Source organism: Haliotis rufescens, unplaced genomic scaffold (assembly GCF_023055435.1).
Source record: "Haliotis rufescens isolate VD_foot unplaced genomic scaffold, xgHalRufe1.0.p SCAF_6, whole genome shotgun sequence".
Classification (NCBI taxonomy): domain Eukaryota; kingdom Metazoa; phylum Mollusca; class Gastropoda; order Lepetellida; family Haliotidae; genus Haliotis; species Haliotis rufescens.
The window spans coordinates 3779976-3800595 of NW_025964334.1; the positions used below are offsets into that span (position 1 = coordinate 3779976).

A 20620-nucleotide genomic window follows, 5' to 3' on the forward strand; every position below is an offset into this window, starting at 1 on the left:
GTTGACAGCAATATTCCAACAACAGCCTGGATAACCTGCTCCAAGGCCAACCAATGGTTGATAACATGAAACCCGCCACACCATCTGGCTGCCATGGCAACACATTACAACCACTTACATACATCCTCGGGACTCTTAAGTGTTCATTTTGAGTTTCCTAGGCATAAAATGAGGTCCCGACACAACAAATAACAAATACAATACAATACAATACAATTGTGAAGCTTGAACTATGGACGTTATTTTCCCTGTTTGGACAACACGGTACGTGCATATCACAAATGTCTAAAATTCAGTGGGTTTTAATGATTCCAACACCCTTACACTTCTGCATCCTATAGGACATGACTGCAAATTATTTCCATCCATTCTTGGTTTTTATTCACATCGACACAGTTTGCAAATTTACAGCGTATCACAGTGTTAAGTATTCTTCCACTTACACTGTTGACATCAACGACGACACTGCAAGATTTACAGCGGGTCACACGATGATGGAGTCCTCCGACGCTATTTGCCTCACTTGCCAACTCTGACAGATATTAGTAGTCAACAATTAACCTGTCAGAGAATGGCCGTCCGTGTTTATTATAAGCTCTGCTGTAGGCATGCAAGCCATTACACAAGATCTATGTCTGTTCGTGTGTGTGTATAGGGCTGGCGGGTCTGGAGGCAGTATTGTGGCTGACAACATGACACATTAATTGTTCTGGCTAGGCAAAGTGGGTGGCACACACCACGGACTGTCGGGATGTGTTTTAATGCTGACAAGGTATAGAAGATAGCAAAAGCAGGATCGATGGACATGTTACCTTGTGACATCTAAATTGGAAGCACACACAGTACTGATGTAATGGGAGAGTGAGTGAGTGAGTGAGTGAGTGAGTGAGTGAGTGAGTGAGTGAGTGAGTGAGTGTGTGAGTGTGTGGGTGGGTGGGTGGGTGGGTGAGTGAGTGAGTGAGTGAGTGAGTGAGTGAGTGAGTGAGTGAGTGAGTGAGTGAGTGAGTGAGTGAGTGAGTGAGTGAGTGAGTGAATATGGTTGTACTCCATTGTTAGCAATATTCCAGCAGTATCACGGCGGGGGACACCAGAAATGGAACTCACACATTGTACCAATGTGGGGAATCAAGCCGAGCCTTAGGCATGACAAGCGAACGCTTTAACCACTGGACTACCAACCGCCGTGATTGAGTGAGTGAGAGCTTAATATAGGAGGAAAGCTTGATGTCATGCAGGTATTACACATTTGAGCATGGTGCTCAAAAACAAAAAATCAGAGAGCATCTCGGACTTAAAACCACAATCATAGGATGCTGGCACATGTAAGGGACACAACTCTTCACAGAATGTCAGAGCATCAGATGACAGCAGAAACTAACAGACGAAACACATGGTGACACAAATGTAAATAACGTTCAACAAAACCTGAATAAACAGATTGATCAGTTTTGAATGTTAAGTAATGTATCTATGAAAAGCACAGTCTAGAATGTCTCATGGTGAAGGCTAATTCATGGTTGGCACAGGGAGAATAGAAAAATGCATCAGCGACCAGTGTTGTTGACACAGAGTGACCCTCAGAAACAACAACTGATACGCCGACTGTACCATTGAACAAATCAATTCCACTGTTTGTTTGTTGAATGATATGTGTATTGATTTCTGTCTCAGTTAGCTACCACCACAAGAGTATTTGAGTAAAGTCCATTAACTTATAGAAGACCCTCTGCTACATCTGCTGGTCATGGACCAAAGGACCAGTCTATTCAATGCCAGTGATGGAGTGTGCTTACTGCCTGGTTAGGGATCCTATCAATGATGCAGATTGGGTTCTGAATCAGGAATGCCATCACCAGCTTGACAGGAGGGTAACAGTGAGTGAGTGAGTATGGTTTTACGCCGCTTCTAGCAATATTCCAGCAATATCATGGCGGGGGACACCAGAAATGGTCTTCACACATTGTAACCATGTCGGGAATCAAACCTGGGTCTTCGGCGTGACGAGCTAACGCTTTAACCACTAGGCTACCCGACCGCCCCAGGAGGGTAACGGTGTGTGGCTGAAGTAGGTAGCATGTTTTATACAAATGCCAGGGTCAGCATTATCTGATGGCCAGGGAGTTACTGGCAAACCAGTGATTGACATTATGAGGCAGGACCAGACAAACCAGTGATTGACATAGAGTCTGAACCAGACAAACCTGTGATTGACATGAAGAACTGGACCAAACATTCAGTGATTGACATTATGAGGCAGGACCAGACAAACCAGTGATTAACAGTGAGCCTGGACCAGACAAACCAGTGATTGACAATGAGCCTGGACCAGACAAACCAGTGATTGACATTGAGCCTGGATCAGACAAACCAGTGATTGACAGTGAGCCTGGATCAGACAAACCAGTGATTGACATTGAGCCTGGACCAGACAAACCAGTGACTGACATTGAGCCTTGACCAGACAAACCAATGATTGATATTGAGCCTTGACCAGACAAGAGTATTACACATCAAACAAATAATGTGACAAATCAAGAACCGAAAGCATAATCAAAGTGCTACATTATTAACCTGGTCAATGGATCTGTGTGTACTTGAATTTCATTCTCAGCTTCCTGGGGAGTATACAACCCAAGCTGCCTTACATGGCAATAGAAGGTCACAGTACTATCTCATCCTACCAGGTACCCAGTCACTGCCATATTTTGAACAAAATCACTTGCCTAGGAGACACCACATGTGCTACATTAGGCTTCAGTGTGAAGCCCGAGAGACTCAGGAATCAAGCTGACAAACACAATCACCCATCCACCTACTCTCCACGACCAACTTCACCTGTGAGAAAAAGTACAACTTTATGGATAACAATTTCTGGTTTATTGCATATAGCGATGTTTTCGATGTAAATTCTTATACCGTTTTCTTACCTACTCACCAACTTCTAGAATGCCGATCAAACAGTAATAATATACGGGTATGTTCCAACATTTAAATCCCGAATTGTCAGGTTCTGAGTTTACATTCACTGTCTGGTAGAGACAATATGTATTGTTACATTATAAGTCTTGATAACATCACAGGCAGTCGCGTAGACCAGTTTTGAATTATATTATCAAAGAATTGATACCCCATAATTTGATTTGGAGCTGAATGTTTTCCAATGCCGGAGATTACCTCCCTATAACTAAGAGGTGTCACACACGTTTATCTCAATTCCACAACGACAAGATAAACGTTCAGACTCGACAATGAGAGCTGGAGTTCGTCAGAAAATTAAAGGTGTAGGATGTGAGTGAGTGGGTGGATGAGTGAGTGAGTGAGTGAGTGAGTGAGTGAGTGAGTGAGTGAGTGAGTGAGTGAGTGAGTGAGTGAGTGAGTGAGTGAGTGGGTGGGTGGGTGGGTGGGTGGGTGGGTGGGTGGGTGGGTGGGTGAGTGAGTGAGTGAGTGAGTGAGTGAGTGAGTGAGTGAGTGAGTGAGTGAGTGAGTGAGTGAGTGTTCCCCAACCAAGGTAGGTCACAGATTCAGATCTCTGTATCAATTCTATTGACTATAGGCTTCGACATTTGATTGATATCACAAAGGATAGATGTTGCTAATTTGACTTAAAAGGGAATTCATTACCATGATCAATATTCGCAAGAGGAGCCAATGACATTTATCTCCATTTCCCAATTACAATATAAATATTTACACACTCGACAACGAGAGCTGGCATTCTTCATAAAATTAATTGTGCCAGATCTTTCTCTTCCATACTTTGTGTTGGGATGTTTATCTGTATGGATGAGTAAGTGAGTAAATAGTGTGTTATGGCCACGTCCAATCATCCAGCTATATCACAGGAGCTTGTTTATAAGTCAGAGTGTGAAAATGATATGATAGCATTAATAAGAACACTGTAGAGTGGAACAATGCATGTTGTGAGAGGTCACACATACACGGTAACCTCCAGTCCTTATTATAGTCAGGGCTTTAACCAGCATTGACCGCCTCTGTGGTCTAGTGGTAGAGCATCCGCCCGGAGTGCGGAAGGTCCGGGGTTTCGATCCCGGCCCCGTCATACCAAAAGACGTTAAAAGATGGTACTTGTTGTTCGGCGCTCGGCATTAAGGGGCTAAAACAAGGACTGGTCGGCTTGGAGTCAGTATACTGTGTCTGAGTGGGGTATTCATGTTAAACTGCGGCATGGTATTTCAGTGGGCTAGCACTATAAATCGGCATCAGTCCGGACTAGTACAAGCAGCCACACACACACACGTGCATGCACATCGCTATATAAGTGCAATAATCTTGGACGCGACGTTAAACCCAATTTCACCTCACCTCACCTTAACCAGCATTGTATGCTGGATCATAACCATTCTGCCCCATAATACCCTCTGCCTCATAATTCTTACTGAAAAACATTCACCGATATATCGAGGTCATCACGCGAGTGTGTTTAGGGATGCTAAATATCCTGTATTAGGATGAAAACTATGTATTTAGCGACCCTTAGCAAGTTGCCAAAACTTGTAAAATACCTTAAATTGGTCACAGTTAGAAACTAATTTTCAGTATATTAGACTATTCTTTTGCTAATGATAGCCATTATCCCAGTAGTTTTTCCAGATTCCAATCTCATTAAAATCAGATCTTAGTTCTCGCTACCTCTAAACAAAGATCTGAGGATATCGGATCATTCATTACGGGTCACGTCAGACCGACCTTGCACAAACTTTGACTGACCAATGGAATAACAATCAGAGGGCAGCTTTCTCGTGCTTTACAGCACTAATTTCAAATTGGCGACTACGCTTCGAAACATATTTTGACAGATTCTCGATTAAAAAATTTAAACCTGAACAAAAGAACATTCTTGAATGGCTAATAGATGGTCTAGACTGTATGAATTCAGTTGTTAAACCCGTAATTATCGTTTGGAATACCCCGTGTTAAAGTTTTTGAGGTTGCAGGATTAGAAATCACATTCCGACTGTTACTTTCATGATCTGGTAAGCGACGCTCTGATTGGTCGTATGAAAGGTCGTTCTGATGTGACCCCTAATGGGATGTCGTCAGATCTTTGTTTAGGGGTAGTGAGAACTAAGATCTGATTTTAATGAAATTGTCCAGATTCACGATGGTTAATTCTGACTCGAGCAACACTATGTTTGTTTGCAAACACTGAAAGTAGTCCCTATTTGACCTTTGATATTTGCATCTCTATGCGCATATGACCCCAACGGATATCCTTTTTATCCGTTGTTTTTATCCTGCCGAGAAATTATTTATTCCTAATACAGGATATTTACCATCCCCAAACAAACTTGTGAGAGAACCTCTATAAATGCAGGGCAACTGTGATGTGACAAGTGACGTCATGTCACCTTGATACGTTTACAGGCCAGCTGACTTCTATAGGTCTTTACAAGAAGACAGCTGGCCAATCAGATCGCTATAGATCGCTATATAACATTCCTGCAGATGATCACAAGAACTCTGTCAAATCACTTGATGCAATGAAGCAGGTAAAGTAATTGAAAGCATTGGCAAATAACTGTCACCATAGAAACACTTTCAAAACAAACCACGATATAAAAGTATCTGTCTTTCAATGAGTATGTCACTTTGTAAACAGATACAAATGTATTTCTGCAGAACATCAATATATATATACACAAGATATGATTTCAGAAAATTGCTTTTTTATGGAAACATTATATCATCATCATCATCATCATTGCCATCACCATCATCATCATCATCATCATCATCATCACCAACATCATCATCATCACCATCATCATCATCGCCATCATCATCGCCATCATCATCGCCACCATCATCATAATCATCATCGTCATCACCATCATCATCATCATCATCATCACACTGTCTCAAAGGGGCATGTGGGAAAATGGTCCAGCCATATACCTCAGCAATACGACAGGGTAGAGTTGCATCTCTACAGCACAAGCTGTCATTACCTTGTTATCAGGGGTCTCCCTGGGTCTCCCTGGGTCTCCCTGGGTCTCTGTTTTTTGGAGTCCAAGAGGCTTTCAGTAATATATTTTGGGTCCAAATCTGTCTACCTGGACCACGCTTCCCTCTATTTCCAAGATGCCCTCATGTCATATCATTGCCTGGCTCAGAAACCTGAAGCCGGTCATAGCTGGAATGTCAGATCGAAGCAAGTTCCCCACCAAACTTTTAGAGTATTTCTCACCAGATGAGGAATGTCAGGTGCATGTGACATCCAAAGTACAATCTTGATAAGCTTTATGATAAAACAGTCATAATTTCTTGTGTTGCAGTCTAAATTATTTGTATGACAAGTTGTTTGTGAAAGGACACAATAATTTTGTGTCTGGTAAAATCTCGAGTCTTTCTCTATATATGAATGTTTCATTTACTGCTAAATGATGGAAAGTTCAACATGTTTACAATACTTATAGGCAAATGTTTTGGTATTGATACAAGAATTGAAATAACTTTCAGTTTGTCATTAAGATTATTGTACAGTAAAGTACGGTTATAACGAACTCAAAGGGACTACTAATTTTAGTTCGTTATAACCGTAGTTCGTTATAAGCATATATACAGTATAACAACAGCAAATAGTCGGGATCCGTCAGTTCGTTATAAGCGTGTTCGTTATAACCGTAGTTTACTGTAGGTAGGGTCACATTTGGATTGGTCAAACAAACAATTGTGACACAGAAAATGACACAAATAATAAAATCGTCCTTGTTGACATTGTTTGTCTGCAGCATTGGATTTCATGTTCTTCACATATCTTGATACTTGACCAGTAACCCCAATCCCTACCCCCAAACCCCACCACCTCAACCCCCAAACCACCCTTAAAAAACCCCAAACCCACCACCCCAACTCTACCCTCAAAAACCCCAAACCCCACCAACCGAACCCCACCCTCTAAAACCCAACCACCCCAACCTCAAAACCCCACCACCCCAACCCCATCCTCAAAAACCCACTACCCCAAACCCACTACCCCAAACCCCACCTCCCCTATCTCAAAAACCCCAAACCCCATCACCCCAACCTCAAAACCCCACCACCCCAACGACACCCTCAAAACCCCACGCATGCAGACTCCAACAAGACACAGGTCATTCACCATGAAATGAAGTCAAATTTCTTGTGAATGAAAGCTAGGTAAGCACGGTGAACATCATCGCAGGTGAAAGCTGATCCAGAGGCAGAGAGTTTTTACAATCATAACAGTAAATATTGTGAGTAATCAATACCCTCGGATCAATTGAACCAACACATCTCACAAACATTCATGAACAAAGAAGCCACAGGGATTAAAGAGCCTACAAATGTCAACTGTGTCATTGCGTCTCTTTATAGTAGAGAAACGAGGAGCATGAGTGCATGTGTCTCAAAATAAATGTCAACAAATTGCAAAAAATGCCACCTCTCAAGTTTAGCTGCCTTAAAAATATAATAGATAATTTGTGGTGCTGACTAAAGACCAATTGTCTTGTTTCTTGTCTCATCAGCATTTACTTCAAAGGGAAGCTGACCCAGCCACTGAGGGGGGATAATGGTTTGATGTTGGAACCAATTTAATGTTGAGATGAAACAAAACGTTCAATGAAGCAGTAAGTTTAATTTCGATTTATGTCGATTTCCCTAACACTGAAATGTAATTGCTCCCTCAAAAGAATTATCAGAATAACTGTGCTCTGCAAAAAGATATCAGGTAGTAAAAAAATGTTTCATTGTAGTCAGTGCAGAAATGTAAATGATATCAGGTAAAATACAATAGCGTGACATTGTATCAGGTAAAAAACAATAGTACAACAGCATCAAATGTAGTAGAGTATAGTTTAATGTTGCTAAGAGTAATTATCACAGCGGGGGATTACAATAGCATGACACTGGAACACACTGTACAATGGTGTGACGTATCACACAGTACAATGGTGTAACATTGTATCACCCAGTACAATAGTGTGATGTATCACACAGTACAATAGTGTGATGTATCACACAGTACAATAGTGTGATGTATCACATAGTACAATAGTGTGACGTATCACATAGTACAATAGTGTGACATATCACATAGTACAATAGTGTGACGTATCACATAGTACAAAAGTGTGATGTATCACATAGTACAATAGTGTGATGTATCACATAGTACAATAGTGTGATGTATCACATAGTACAATAGTGTGATGTATCACACAGTACAATAGTGTGATGTATCACATAGTACAATAGTGTGACGTATCACATAGTACAATAGTGTGATGTAACACATAGTACAATAGTGTGATGTATCACATAGTACAATAGTGTGATGTATCACACAGTACAATAGTGTGATGTATCACATAGTACAATAGTGTGACGTATCACATAGTACAATAGTGTGATGTATCACACAGTACAATAGTGTGATGTATCACACAGTACAAAAGTGTGACGTATCACATAGTACAATAGTGTGATGTATCACACAGTACAATAGTGTGACGTATCACACAGTACAATAGTGTGACGTATCACACAGTACAATAGTGTGATGTAACACATAGTACAATAGTGTGATGTAACACATAGTACAATAGTGTGATGTATCACACAGTACAATAGTGTGATGTATCACATAGTACAATAGTGTGATGTATCACATAGTACAATAGTGTGATGTATCACACAGTACAATAGTGTGATGTATCACAGTACAATAGTGTGATGTATCACATAGTACAATAGTGTGATGTATCACATAGTACAATAGTGTGATGTAACACATAGTACAATAGTGTGATGTATCACATCGTACAATAGTGTGACGTATCACATAGTACAATAGTGTGATGAAACACATAGTACAATATTGTGATGTATCACATAGTACAATAGTGTGATGTATCACATAGTACAATAGTGTGACGTATCACATAGTACAATAGTGTGATGTATCACACAGTACAATAGTGTGATGTAACACATAGTACAATAGTGTGATGTAACACATAGTACAATAGTGTGATGTATCACACAGTACAATAGTGTGATGTATCACATAGTACAATAGTGTGACGTATGACATAGTACAATAGTGTGATGTAACACATAGTACAATAGTGTGATGTATCACACAGTACAATAGTGTGATGTATCACATAGTACAATAGTGTGATGTATCACATAGTAACATAGTGTGATGTATCACACAGTACAATAGTGTGATGTATCACAGTACAATAGTGTGATGTATCACATAGTACAATAGTGTGATGTATCACATAGTACAATAGTGTGATGTAACACATAGTACAATAGTGTGATGTATCACATAGTACAATAGTGTGACGTATCACATAGTACAATAGTGTGATGTAACACATAGTACAATAGTGTGATGTATCACACAGTACAATAGTGTGACGTGTCACAATGCACACCCATACACTGTCATGCGAAAGAAAGGCGCCACCACCCACACACTGTCATGTGAAAGAAAGGGCATCAACACCCACACACTGTCATGTGAAAGAAAGGCGCCACCACCCACACACTGTCATGCGAACGAAAGGGTGCCACCACCCATACATTGTCATTACAAAGAAAGGGCGCCACAACACTATCATGTGGATGAAAGGGCGCCACCACCCACACACTGTCATATGGAAGAAAGGGCGCCACCACACTGTCATGTGAAAGAAAAGGCGCCACCACCCATACATTGTCATGTGAAAGAAAGGGCACTGACACCCACACACTATCAAGAGTTCTCCATGTTTACAATGTAAATGTCAAATCAGATAAACAGTAGAATAAATATAGCCATAATTGGTTTGTCTGGTAATGGTAATGCCAAACACTCAGTTGGTGCCATCTCAAAATACTGATTTAACACACACCAGGCATAACACCACACTGACAAATCAGGACTTCTAAACAGATCAACACAGCACACAAATACCCACTTTCCATATTTGTGGAAAACTTTAATGCAACTTTCTTGTTGATGGGATTCTATCAAACCAATTCGTTTCCTGTTTAAGTTGTGTTGTGATCTACCAAGCATGTAAACATATAAGTTGTAACTTACTTTTCAAGCTTGTGAAGATGGGGCAGCCTCCGTGGTGGTGCAGGGGTGATATCCGCGCTGTGGTCCACACTGGGAGCGGTTATTTTCTTCTCATCCACTCCTGCTGGTGGCGCCATTTTTGAAGTGGTGGTACTGGTGGTGGAGGTGTGGGCGGTATTGGGTTGAGAACTCCTATCCTGTAAGGTGTGTGTGCTCATACTCCTACACCAGAGCCACTATGTCCGCACGACAATTACCACCACCCTCTGTTAACGACTCCTCCAAAGAAGGGAAAGCAATAAAATCAGCAGCACTGGAAAGATGAATCAAATCTTCCTTTTGTACAGCAAGCGCCCGACTACCTACTGGAGAGGCGAGCAAGCAAGCAAGCGAGCCAGCAGACACCAGGCAGCTCCGAGATGCAGTTGACGACAGTGTCGCAGAGTTCCAGCTTTCTATGCTCATCCGTGTGAGCGAGTGAGGTCCACCAGTGTTGGCACCAGAGCCGCTACCTGTTCCGTTGCTAATCAATACATTCTATCCTCTGCAGATACAGTCGGCAGGCGGGCTACCACACTCATCCTCGTCCCGGAGAGACATCTCTACAATCCTTCTCCCCACAGCCAGCATCCCATGGCGCCAATTACTGCTAATTACTGCTAATTACTGCCCATACAATTATTCTCCTCATGCTAAAGTAAATTCCTCCACATTTGTCCAAGCTTCTTATCAATGCAATGAATTCCAATCAATATGGACACAAGAAACTTAAGATATCCACTTTCAACTCGATGATAACTGTTCACTGTGCACAGCCTGAAGGTTTAAGTGGATCAAAGTTTAGAAAAGCTGAATTTGAAGATGTGAAAATAAAACATGTTGCACATAATTAAATCTCCAGGACTCTAACATAGAGACACGTGGAATGTCTTGTAGCTGATATTTCAGCTATCAGCTACAGGGAAGTCCCAGCGGGAAACTCCATCACAGATCATAGAGGAAGCACTGTAGGAAATCATAGAGTGAGTGAGTGAGTGGGGGTTTATGATTCCTTCATTAATATTCCAGCAATATCCCGGCAGGGAAGATAGAACTTTTAAACAGTATGGGATTATGGAATGGTATTCCTGAGTAGTACAGGTTTATGAGTGTTTGTGTGTTTGTTTGTTTGTTGTTTAACGCCACACTCAGCACTATTCCAGCTGTCTGTAGATAATCATGTCTGGACCAGACAATCCAGTGGTTGACATCATGAGCATTGATCCATGCAATTGGTATCGATGACATGCATCAACCACCCTTATCCTGTTAGTCGCCTCTTACGACAAGCATAGTCGCCTCTTACGGCAAGCATGGGTTGCTGAAGACCTATTCTACCCCGAATCTTCACGGGTAAGGTTTATGAGTCAGTGAGTTTGGTTTAACTCCACCTTGAACAGTTAAATCATTCAATTATATGATGTGAGTCAAGTCGGAGAAAAGATCCATGTCATGTCTACCGCTTTGGTGATCGTGCATGCACGTCGTTATATAAGTGCAGTAATCTTCGACGTGACATTAAACCCAATTTCACCTCACCTCACCTCACCTCACCTCACCTCACCTCACCACTTTGGTGAAACCCACAGGTATAGTGCAGACAAACCTAGAAACAATCAGGGTGAATCTGGCATTTAAGTTTTTGAAGTGGTAGACAATGCAGTATTAAACAGTAGTATTTCATACCAGTATGGCATTTAAATATCAATATATTTAAATAAGTGTAGAGTTTATTCAGAAGTAATTTAGACAGTTTTGTAATATACAGTAGTATTTCAGAGCTTAAGTATTCAACTTAAAAAAGCTACAAAGGTTGTTAGCGTGAATTAGGTTTACCAACATTCAGACAGTATTTTAGTTTAACCACATTTTAGTTAAACAGTCAGTTAAATGTGGGAGGAAAGCCAGGAGTGAAATCAAGACCACTTGGGTGAAGCTATGAGCTTGGGCTGGTGCAGACAAACCAGGACTAACAACCAGGATGGTCCGGGATTAGAACCAGGGGATCCAGAAAACAAAGGGACATAACTACTCTCATTGTATTGGTGGACTCTAAATAGTCCCATTGTGTGTCTGGTACCTAAATACTCTTGTTGTATTGGTGGACTCTAAATAGTCCCATTGTATGGATAGTCCCTAAATAGTCCCATTGTATGGCTAGTCCCTAAATACTCTCATTGTATGGCTGGTGCCCAAATACTCTCATTGAATTTATGGGCCCTAACTATTCCCATTGTTACCCTAATTACTCCCACTGTATTGATCGACCCTAAACATTCTCATTGTGTGTCTGCTACCTAAATACTCTCATTGTATGGCTGGTCCCTAAATACTCCCATTGTGTGTCTAGTCCCTAAATACTCTCATTGTATGGCTGGCGCCTAAATACTCTCATTGTATGTCTGGTCCCTAAATACTCTCATTGTGTGTCTGGTCCCTAAATACTCTCATTGTATGGCTGGCGCCTAAATACTCTCATTGTATGGCTGGCGCCTAAATACTCTCATTGTATGGCTGGTTCTCTAAATACTCTCATTGTATGGCTGGTTCTCTAAATACTCTCATTGTATGGCGGGTCCCTAAATACTCTCATTGTATGGCTGGTTCTCTAAATACTCTCATTGTATGGCTGGTTCTCTAAATACTCTCATTGTATGGCGGGTCCCTAAATACTCTCATTGTATGGCTGGTTCTCTAAATACTCTCATTGTATGGCTGGTTCCCTAAATACTCTCATTGTATGGCTGGTGCCTAAATACTCCCATTGTATGGCTGGTCCCTAAATACTCTCATTGTATGGCTGGCGCCTAAATACTCTCGTTGTATGTCTGGTCCCTAAATACTCTCATTGTATGGCTGGTTCTCTAAATACTCTCATTGTATGGCTGGTTCCCTAAATACTCTCATTGTATGGCTGGTCCCTAAATACTCTCATTGTATGGCTGGTCCCTAAATACTCTCATTGTATGGCTGGTCCCTAAATACTCTCATTGTATGGCTGGTGCCTAAATACTCTCATTGTATGGCCGGTCCCTAAATACTCCCATTGTATGGCCGGTCCCTAAATACTCTCATTGTATGGCTGGTGCCTAAATACTCTCATTGTATGGCCGGTCCCTAAATACTCTCATTGTATGGCTGGTGCCTAAATACTCTCATTGTATGGCCGGTCCCTAAATACTCTCATTGTATGGCTGGTGCCTAAATACTCTCATTGTATGGCTGGTCCCTAAATACTCTCATAGTATGGCTGGCGCCTAAATACTCTCATTGTATGGCTGGTCCCTAAATACTCTCATTGTATGGCTGGTCCCTAAATACTCTCATTGTGTGTCTGGTCCCTAAATACTCTCATTGTATGGCTGGTCCCTAAATACTCTCATTGTATGGCCGGTCCCTAAATACTCTCATTGTATGGCTGGTCCCTAAATACTCTCATAGTATGGCTGGCGCCTAAATACTCTCATTGTATGGCTGGTCCCTAAATACTCTCATTGTATGGCTGGTGCCTAAATACTCTCATTGTATGGCTGGTGCCTAAATACTCTCATTGTATGGCTGGTGCCTAAATACTCTCATTGTATGGCTGGTCCCTAAATACTCTCATAGTATGGCTGGCGCCTAAATACTCTCATTGTATGGCTGGTCCCTAAATACTCTCATTGTATGGCTGGTGCCTAAATACTCTCATTGTATGGCTGGTGCCTAAATACTCTCATTGTATGGCTGGTGCCTAAATACTCTCATTGTGTGTCTGGTCCCTAAATACTCCCATTGTATGGCGGGTCCCTAAATACTCTCATTGTATGGCTGGTCCCTAAATACTCTCATTGTATGGCTGGTTCTCTAAATACTCTCATTGTATGGCTGGTTCTCTAAATACTCTCATTGTATGGCGGGTCCCTAAATACTCTCATTGTATGGCTGGTTCTCTAAATACTCTCATTGTATGGCTGGTTCCCTAAATACTCTCATTGTATGGCTGGTGCCTAAATACTCCCATTGTATGGCTGGTCCCTAAATACTCTCATTGTATGGCTGGCGCCTAAATACTCTCGTTGTATGTCTGGTCCCTAAATACTCTCATTGTATGGCTGGTTCTCTAAATACTCTCATTGTATGGCTGGTTCCCTAAATACTCTCATTGTATGGCTGGTCCCTAAATACTCTCATTGTATGGCTGGTCCCTAAATACTCTCATTGTATGGCTGGTCCCTAAATACTCTCATTGTATGGCTGGTGCCTAAATACTCTCATTGTATGGCCGGTCCCTAAATACTCCCATTGTATGGCCGGTCCCTAAATACTCTCATTGTATGGCTGGTGCCTAAATACTCTCATTGTATGGCCGGTCCCTAAATACTCTCATTGTATGGCTGGTGCCTAAATACTCTCATTGTATGGCCGGTCCCTAAATACTCTCATTGTATGGCTGGTGCCTAAATACTCTCATTGTATGGCTGGTCCCTAAATACTCTCATAGTATGGCTGGTCCCTAAATACTCTCATTGTATGGCTGGTCCCTAAATACTCTCATTGTATGGCTGGTCCCTAAATACTCTCATTGTGTGTCTGGTCCCTAAATACTCTCATTGTATGGCTGGTCCCTAAATACTCTCATTGTATGGCCGGTCCCTAAATACTCTCATTGTATGGCTGGTCCCTAAATACTCTCATAGTATGGCTGGCGCCTAAATACTCTCATTGTATGGCTGGTCCCTAAATACTCTCATTGTATGGCTGGTGCCTAAATACTCTCATTGTATGGCTGGTGCCTAAATACTCTCATTGTATGGCTGGTGCCTAAATACTCTCATTGTATGGCTGGTCCCTAAATACTCTCATAGTATGGCTGGCGCCTAAATACTCTCATTGTATGGCTGGTCCCTAAATACTCTCATTGTATGGCTGGTGCCTAAATACTCTCATTGTATGGCTGGTGCCTAAATACTCTCATTGTATGGCTGGTGCCTAAATACTCTCATTGTGTGTCTGGTCCCTAAATACTCCCATTGTATGGCTGGTCCCTAAATACTCCCATTGTATGGCTGGTCCCTAAATACTCTCATTGTATGGCTGGTCCCTAAATACTCTCATTGTATGGCTGGTCCCTAAATACTCTCATTGTATGGCTGGTCCCTAAATACTCTCATTGTGTGTCTGGTCCCTAAATACTCTCATTGTATGTCTGGTCCCTAAATACTCTCATTGTATGGCTGGCGCCTAAATACTCCCATTGTATGGCTGGTCCCTAAATACTCTCATTGTATGGCTGGTCCCTAAATACTCTCATTGTGTGTCTGGTCCCTAAATACTCTCATTGTATGGCTGGTCCCTAAATACTCTCATTGTGTGTCTGGTCCCTAAATACTCTCATTGTATGGCTGGTCCCTAAATACTCTCATTGTATGGCTGGTCCCTAAATACTCTCATTGTGTGTCTGGTCCCTAAATACTCTCATTGTATGGCTGGTCCCTAAATACTCTCATTGTATGGCTGGTCCCTAAATACTCTCATTGTGTGTCTGGTCCCTAAATACTCTCATTGTATGGCTGGTCCCTAAATACTCTCATTGTATGGCTGGCGCCTAAATACTCCCATTGTATGGCTGGTCCCTAAATACTCCCATTGTATGGCTGGTCCCTAAATACTCTCATTGTATGGCTGGTCCCTAAATACTCCCATTGTATGGCTGGTCCCTAAATACTCCCATTGTATGGCTGGTCCCTAAATACTCTCATTGTATGGCTGGTCCCTAAATACTCTCATTGTGTGTCTGGTCCCTAAATACTCTCATTGTATGGCTGGTCCCTAAATACTCTCATTGTATGGCTGGTCCCTAAATACTCTCATTGTATGGCTGGTCCCTAAATACTCTCATTGTATGGCTGGTCCCTAAATACTCTCATTGTGTGTCTGGTCCCTAAATACTCTCATTGTATGGCTGGTCCCTAAATACTCTCATTGTATGGCTGGCGCCTAAATACTCCCATTGTATGGCTGGTCCCTAAATACTCTCATTGTATGGCTGGTCCCTAAATACTCCCATTGTATGGCTGGTCCCTAAATACTCCCATTGTATGGCTGGTCCCTAAATACTCCCATTGTATGGCTGGTCCCTAAATACTCTCATTGTATGGCTGGTCCCTAAATACTCTCATTGTATGGCTGGTCCCTAAATACTCTCATTGTGTGTCTGGTCCCTAAATACTCTCATTGTATGGCTGGTCCCTAAATACTCCCATTGTATGGCTGGTGCCTAAATACTCTCATTGTATGGCTGGTCCCTAAATACTCTCATTGTATGGCTGGTCCCTAAATACTCCCATTGTATGGCTGGTGCCTAAATACTCTCATTGTATGGCTGGTGCCTAAAAACTCTCATTGTATGGCTGGTCCCTAAATACTCCCGCTGTATGGCTGTATAATCTAAGACAACATAAGATGTAGTCCTGCACCATGACTGTGGAATATATATTTTTTAGGTATTTGCTTTTGCTAAAAGTCTAGGCAAGTCTAGATCAAACTGACCAAGTCTAGTTTCATTGACTAACAGCAGCATATGCAACAGCATATGAAAACAGCAGAAGAGGAAAGGTTCTTTTGGAAAAAAAAAGAAATCAATGTTTTAATTGACTAAGTGTTGGTCTACAGACGATGAACCCACTGTATCCTGCCGTGCAGGAGAGTCAGATTTCCTTCACAAAGTGTTTGTTTTCTTGTGACGTCTCAGGGGACTGACAACCAGCTGCATGTTGATAGGATGTTTAGCCAAATGCTGAACAAACAATAACTTTCAATATTCATGCCTGTAAGAGATTTAACGTTAAAGCATGTTTCAGAGAAAATGTAAGTCGGACATTTTTTTGGCAGCATCATGCATCAGACGGAGTTGAATGCGCGTCCTGATTGTGTCTAAAAAACTACTTCCAGGCAATACCATTACAAAGTTTAACTCACAAAGTTTAAATAATCTGGATCTTTGAGTCTGAGAAAAAGAAACACTTTTTCAACATTCTAAGCATTTAATTCTGAAGAAAAAGCACAAAATTGATCACAACCTTTGAAGAAACTGCATTGATGTCATCAATGGTGGGAACATGTCGAGATTCATCATCATTGGTCCAGCAGTCGCAGATGAGAAAATGTGGGCTCCCACTACAGGACGACTACAACAGATGACATTTCCTGAAGATAGGCCTTAGACAGGAGCTCATTTGGGATCATAAGCCAAAGTGAGCTAAAGCCTGAGTGGGTATGTGAAACTGAGCACAATCTTAGAAGAAGGGGTGAACACAATCAAGGAGGGGTGAACACAATCTAGGAGGGAGTGAACACAATCTAGGAGGTGTGAACACAATCTAGGAGGGAGTGAACACAATCTAGGAGGGAGTGAACACAATCTAGGAGGGAGTGAACATAATCTAGGAGGGGGTGAACACAATCTGGCCAAGTGAGGGTGAACTCCATCTGATCAAGAAGAGGTGAACACAATCTGGCGAATTGGAGGTGAACACAATCTGGACAATTGGAGGTGAACACAATCTGGCCAAGTGGAGGTGAACACAATCTGGCCAAGCGGAGGTGAATACAATCTGGCCAAGGGGAAGTGAACACAATCTGGCCAAGTGGAGGTGGACACATTCTGGCCAAGTGGAGGTGAACACAATCTGGCCAAGCGGAGGTGAATACAATCTGGCCAAGGGGAAGTGAACACAATCTGGCCAAGTGGAGGTGGACACATTCTGGCCAAGTGGAGGTGAACACAATCTGGCTGAGTGGATGTGGACACAATCTGGCCAAGTAGATGTGAACACAATCTGGCCAAGTGGAAGTGAACACAATCTGGCCAAGTGGAGGTGAATACAATCTGGCCAAGTGGAGGTGAACACAATCTGGCCAAGTGGAGGTGGACACAATCTGGCTGAGTGGAGGTGAACACAATCTGGCTGAGTGGAGGTGAACACAATCTGGCTGAGTGGAGGTGGACACAATCTGGCTGAGTGGAGGTGAACACAATCTGGCCAAGTGGAGGTGAACACAATCTGGCCAAGTGGAGGTGAACACAATCTGGCTGAGTAGAGGTGAACACAATCTGGCCAAGTGGAGGTGAACACAATCTGGCCAAGTGGATGTGAACACAATCTGGCCAAGTGGAAGTGAACACAACCTGGCTGAGTGGATGTGGACACAATCTGGCCAAGTGGAGGTGAACACAATCTGGCCAAGTGGAGGTGAACACAATCTGGCCAAGTGGAGGTGAACACAATCTGGCTGAGTGGAAATGAACACAATCTGGCTGAGTGGATGTGAACACAATCTGGCCAAGTGGAGGTGAACACAATCTGGCCAAGTGGAGGTGAACACAATCTGGCCAAGTTGAGGTGAACACAATCTGTACAATTGGAGGTGAACACAATCTGGCCAAGTGGATGTGGACACAATCTGGCCAAGTTGAGGTGAATACAATCTGGCCAAGTGGAGGTGAATACAATCTGGCCAAGGGGAAGTGAACACAATCTGGCTGAGTGGATGTGGACACAATCTGGCCAAGTGGATGTGAACACAATCTGGCCAAGTGGATGTGGACACAATCTGGCCAAGTGGAGGTGAATACAATCTGGCCAAGTGGAGGTGAATACAATCTGGCCAAGGGGAAGTGAACACAATCTGGCTGAGTGGATGTGGACACAATCTGGCCAAGTGGATGTGAACACAATCTGGCCAAGTGGAGGTGGACACAATCTGGCTGAGTGGAGGTGGACACAATCTGGCTGAGTGGATGTGAACACAATCTGGCCAAGTGGAGGTGAACACAATCTGGCCAAGTGGAGGTGAACACAATCTGGCTGAGTGGATGTGAACACAATCTGGCTGAGTGGATGTGGACACAATCTGGCTGAGTGGAGGTGGACACAATCTGGCTGAGTGGATGTGAACACAATCTGGCCAAGTGGAGGTGAACACAATCTGGCCAAGTGGAGGTGAACACAATCTGGCTGAGTGGATGTGAACACAATCTGGCTGAGTGGATGTGAACACAATCTGGCCAAGTGGAGGTGGACACAATCTGGCCAAGTGGAGGTGAACACAATCTGGCCAAGTGGAGGTGAACACAATCTGGCCAAGTGGATGTGAACACAATCTGGCCAAGTGGAGGTGGACACAATCTGGCTGAGTGGAGGTGGACACAATCTGGCTGAGTGGATGTGAACACAATCTGGCCAAGTGGAGGTGAACACAATCTGGCCAAGTGGAGTTGAACACAATCTGGCTGAGTGGATGTGAACACAATCTGGCCAAGTGGAGGTGGACACAATCTGGCTGAGTGGAGGTGGACACAATCTCGCTGAGTGGATGTGAACACAATCTGGCCAAGTGGAGGTGAACACAATCTGGCCAAGTGGAGGTGAACACAATCTGGCTGAGTGGATGTGAACACAATCTGGCTGAGTGGATGTGAACACAATCTGGCCAAGTGGATGTGAACACAATCTGGCCAAGTGGAGGTGAACACAATCTGGCCAAGTTGAGGTGAACACAATCTGTACAATTGGAGGTGAACACAATCTGGCCAAGTGGAGGTGAACACAATCTGGCCAAGTGGAGGTGAATACAATCTGGCCAAGTGGAGGTGAATACAATCTGGCCAAGGGGAAGTGAACACAATCTGGCTGAGTGGATGTGGACACAATCTGGCTGAGTGGATGTGAACACAATCTGGCCAAGTGGAGGTGGACACAATCTGGCTGAGTGGAGGTGGACACAATCTGGCTGAGTGGATGTGAACACAATCTGGCCAAGTGGAGGTGAACACAATCTGGCCAAGTGGAGGTGAACACAATCTGGCTGAGTGGATGTGAACACAATCTGGCCAAGTGGAGGTGGACACAATCTGGCTGAGTGGAGGTGGACACAATCTGGCTGAGTGGATGTGAACACAATCTGGCCAAGTGGAGGTGAACACAATCTGGCCAAGTGGAGGTGAACACATTGTGGCTGAGTGGAGGTGAACACAATCTGGCCAAGTGGAGGTGAACACAATCTGACCAAGTGGAGGTGAATACAACCTTGCCAAGGGGAAGTGAACACAATCTGGCTGAGTGGATGTGGACACAATCTAGCCAAGTGGATGTGAACACAATCTGGCCAAGTGGAGGTGAACACAATCTGGCCAAGTGGAGATGAACACAATCTGGCCAAGTGGAGGTGAACACAATCTGGCCAAGTGGAGGTGAACACAATCTGGCCAAGTGGAGGTGAACACAATCTGGCTGAGTGGAAGTGAACACAATCTGGCTGAGTGGATGTGAACACAATATGGACACAAACCTGAATCCATTGTGTTAATTAATATGTGACCAACCATGAGACCGGCACCTTATGGGTGACAAATCCCACTTTGACTTTTCATCATGTTTTAAAACTACATCATCTTCAGAACACAAAAATACAACCCACAAGCGTCAATTCATATTTATTACAGAGATACATGACATCACACACATTGATCTTCAC

The 20620-nt window shown here is 42.9% G+C and overlaps 1 protein-coding gene across 5 annotated transcripts in view; it reads right to left on the minus strand.

Moving 5' to 3' along the window:
- Positions 1-20620, minus strand: part of LOC124113511 (tumor protein p53-inducible protein 11-like) — a 532733-nt gene that overhangs the window by 270345 nt on the left and 241768 nt on the right. For 2 of the 5 annotated variants that reach the window (XM_046473882.2, XM_046473883.2), the window contains exon 1: positions 10085-10665. The exons of the other annotated variants lie outside the window; for them this stretch is intronic. In XM_046473882.2, coding sequence (XP_046329838.2) covers positions 10085-10281 — 197 coding nt within the window. In that variant the 5' untranslated portion in view covers positions 10282-10665. Of the gene's footprint in view, positions 1-10084; positions 10666-20620 lie in introns of those variants that run through there. 5 annotated transcript variants of the gene reach the window in all.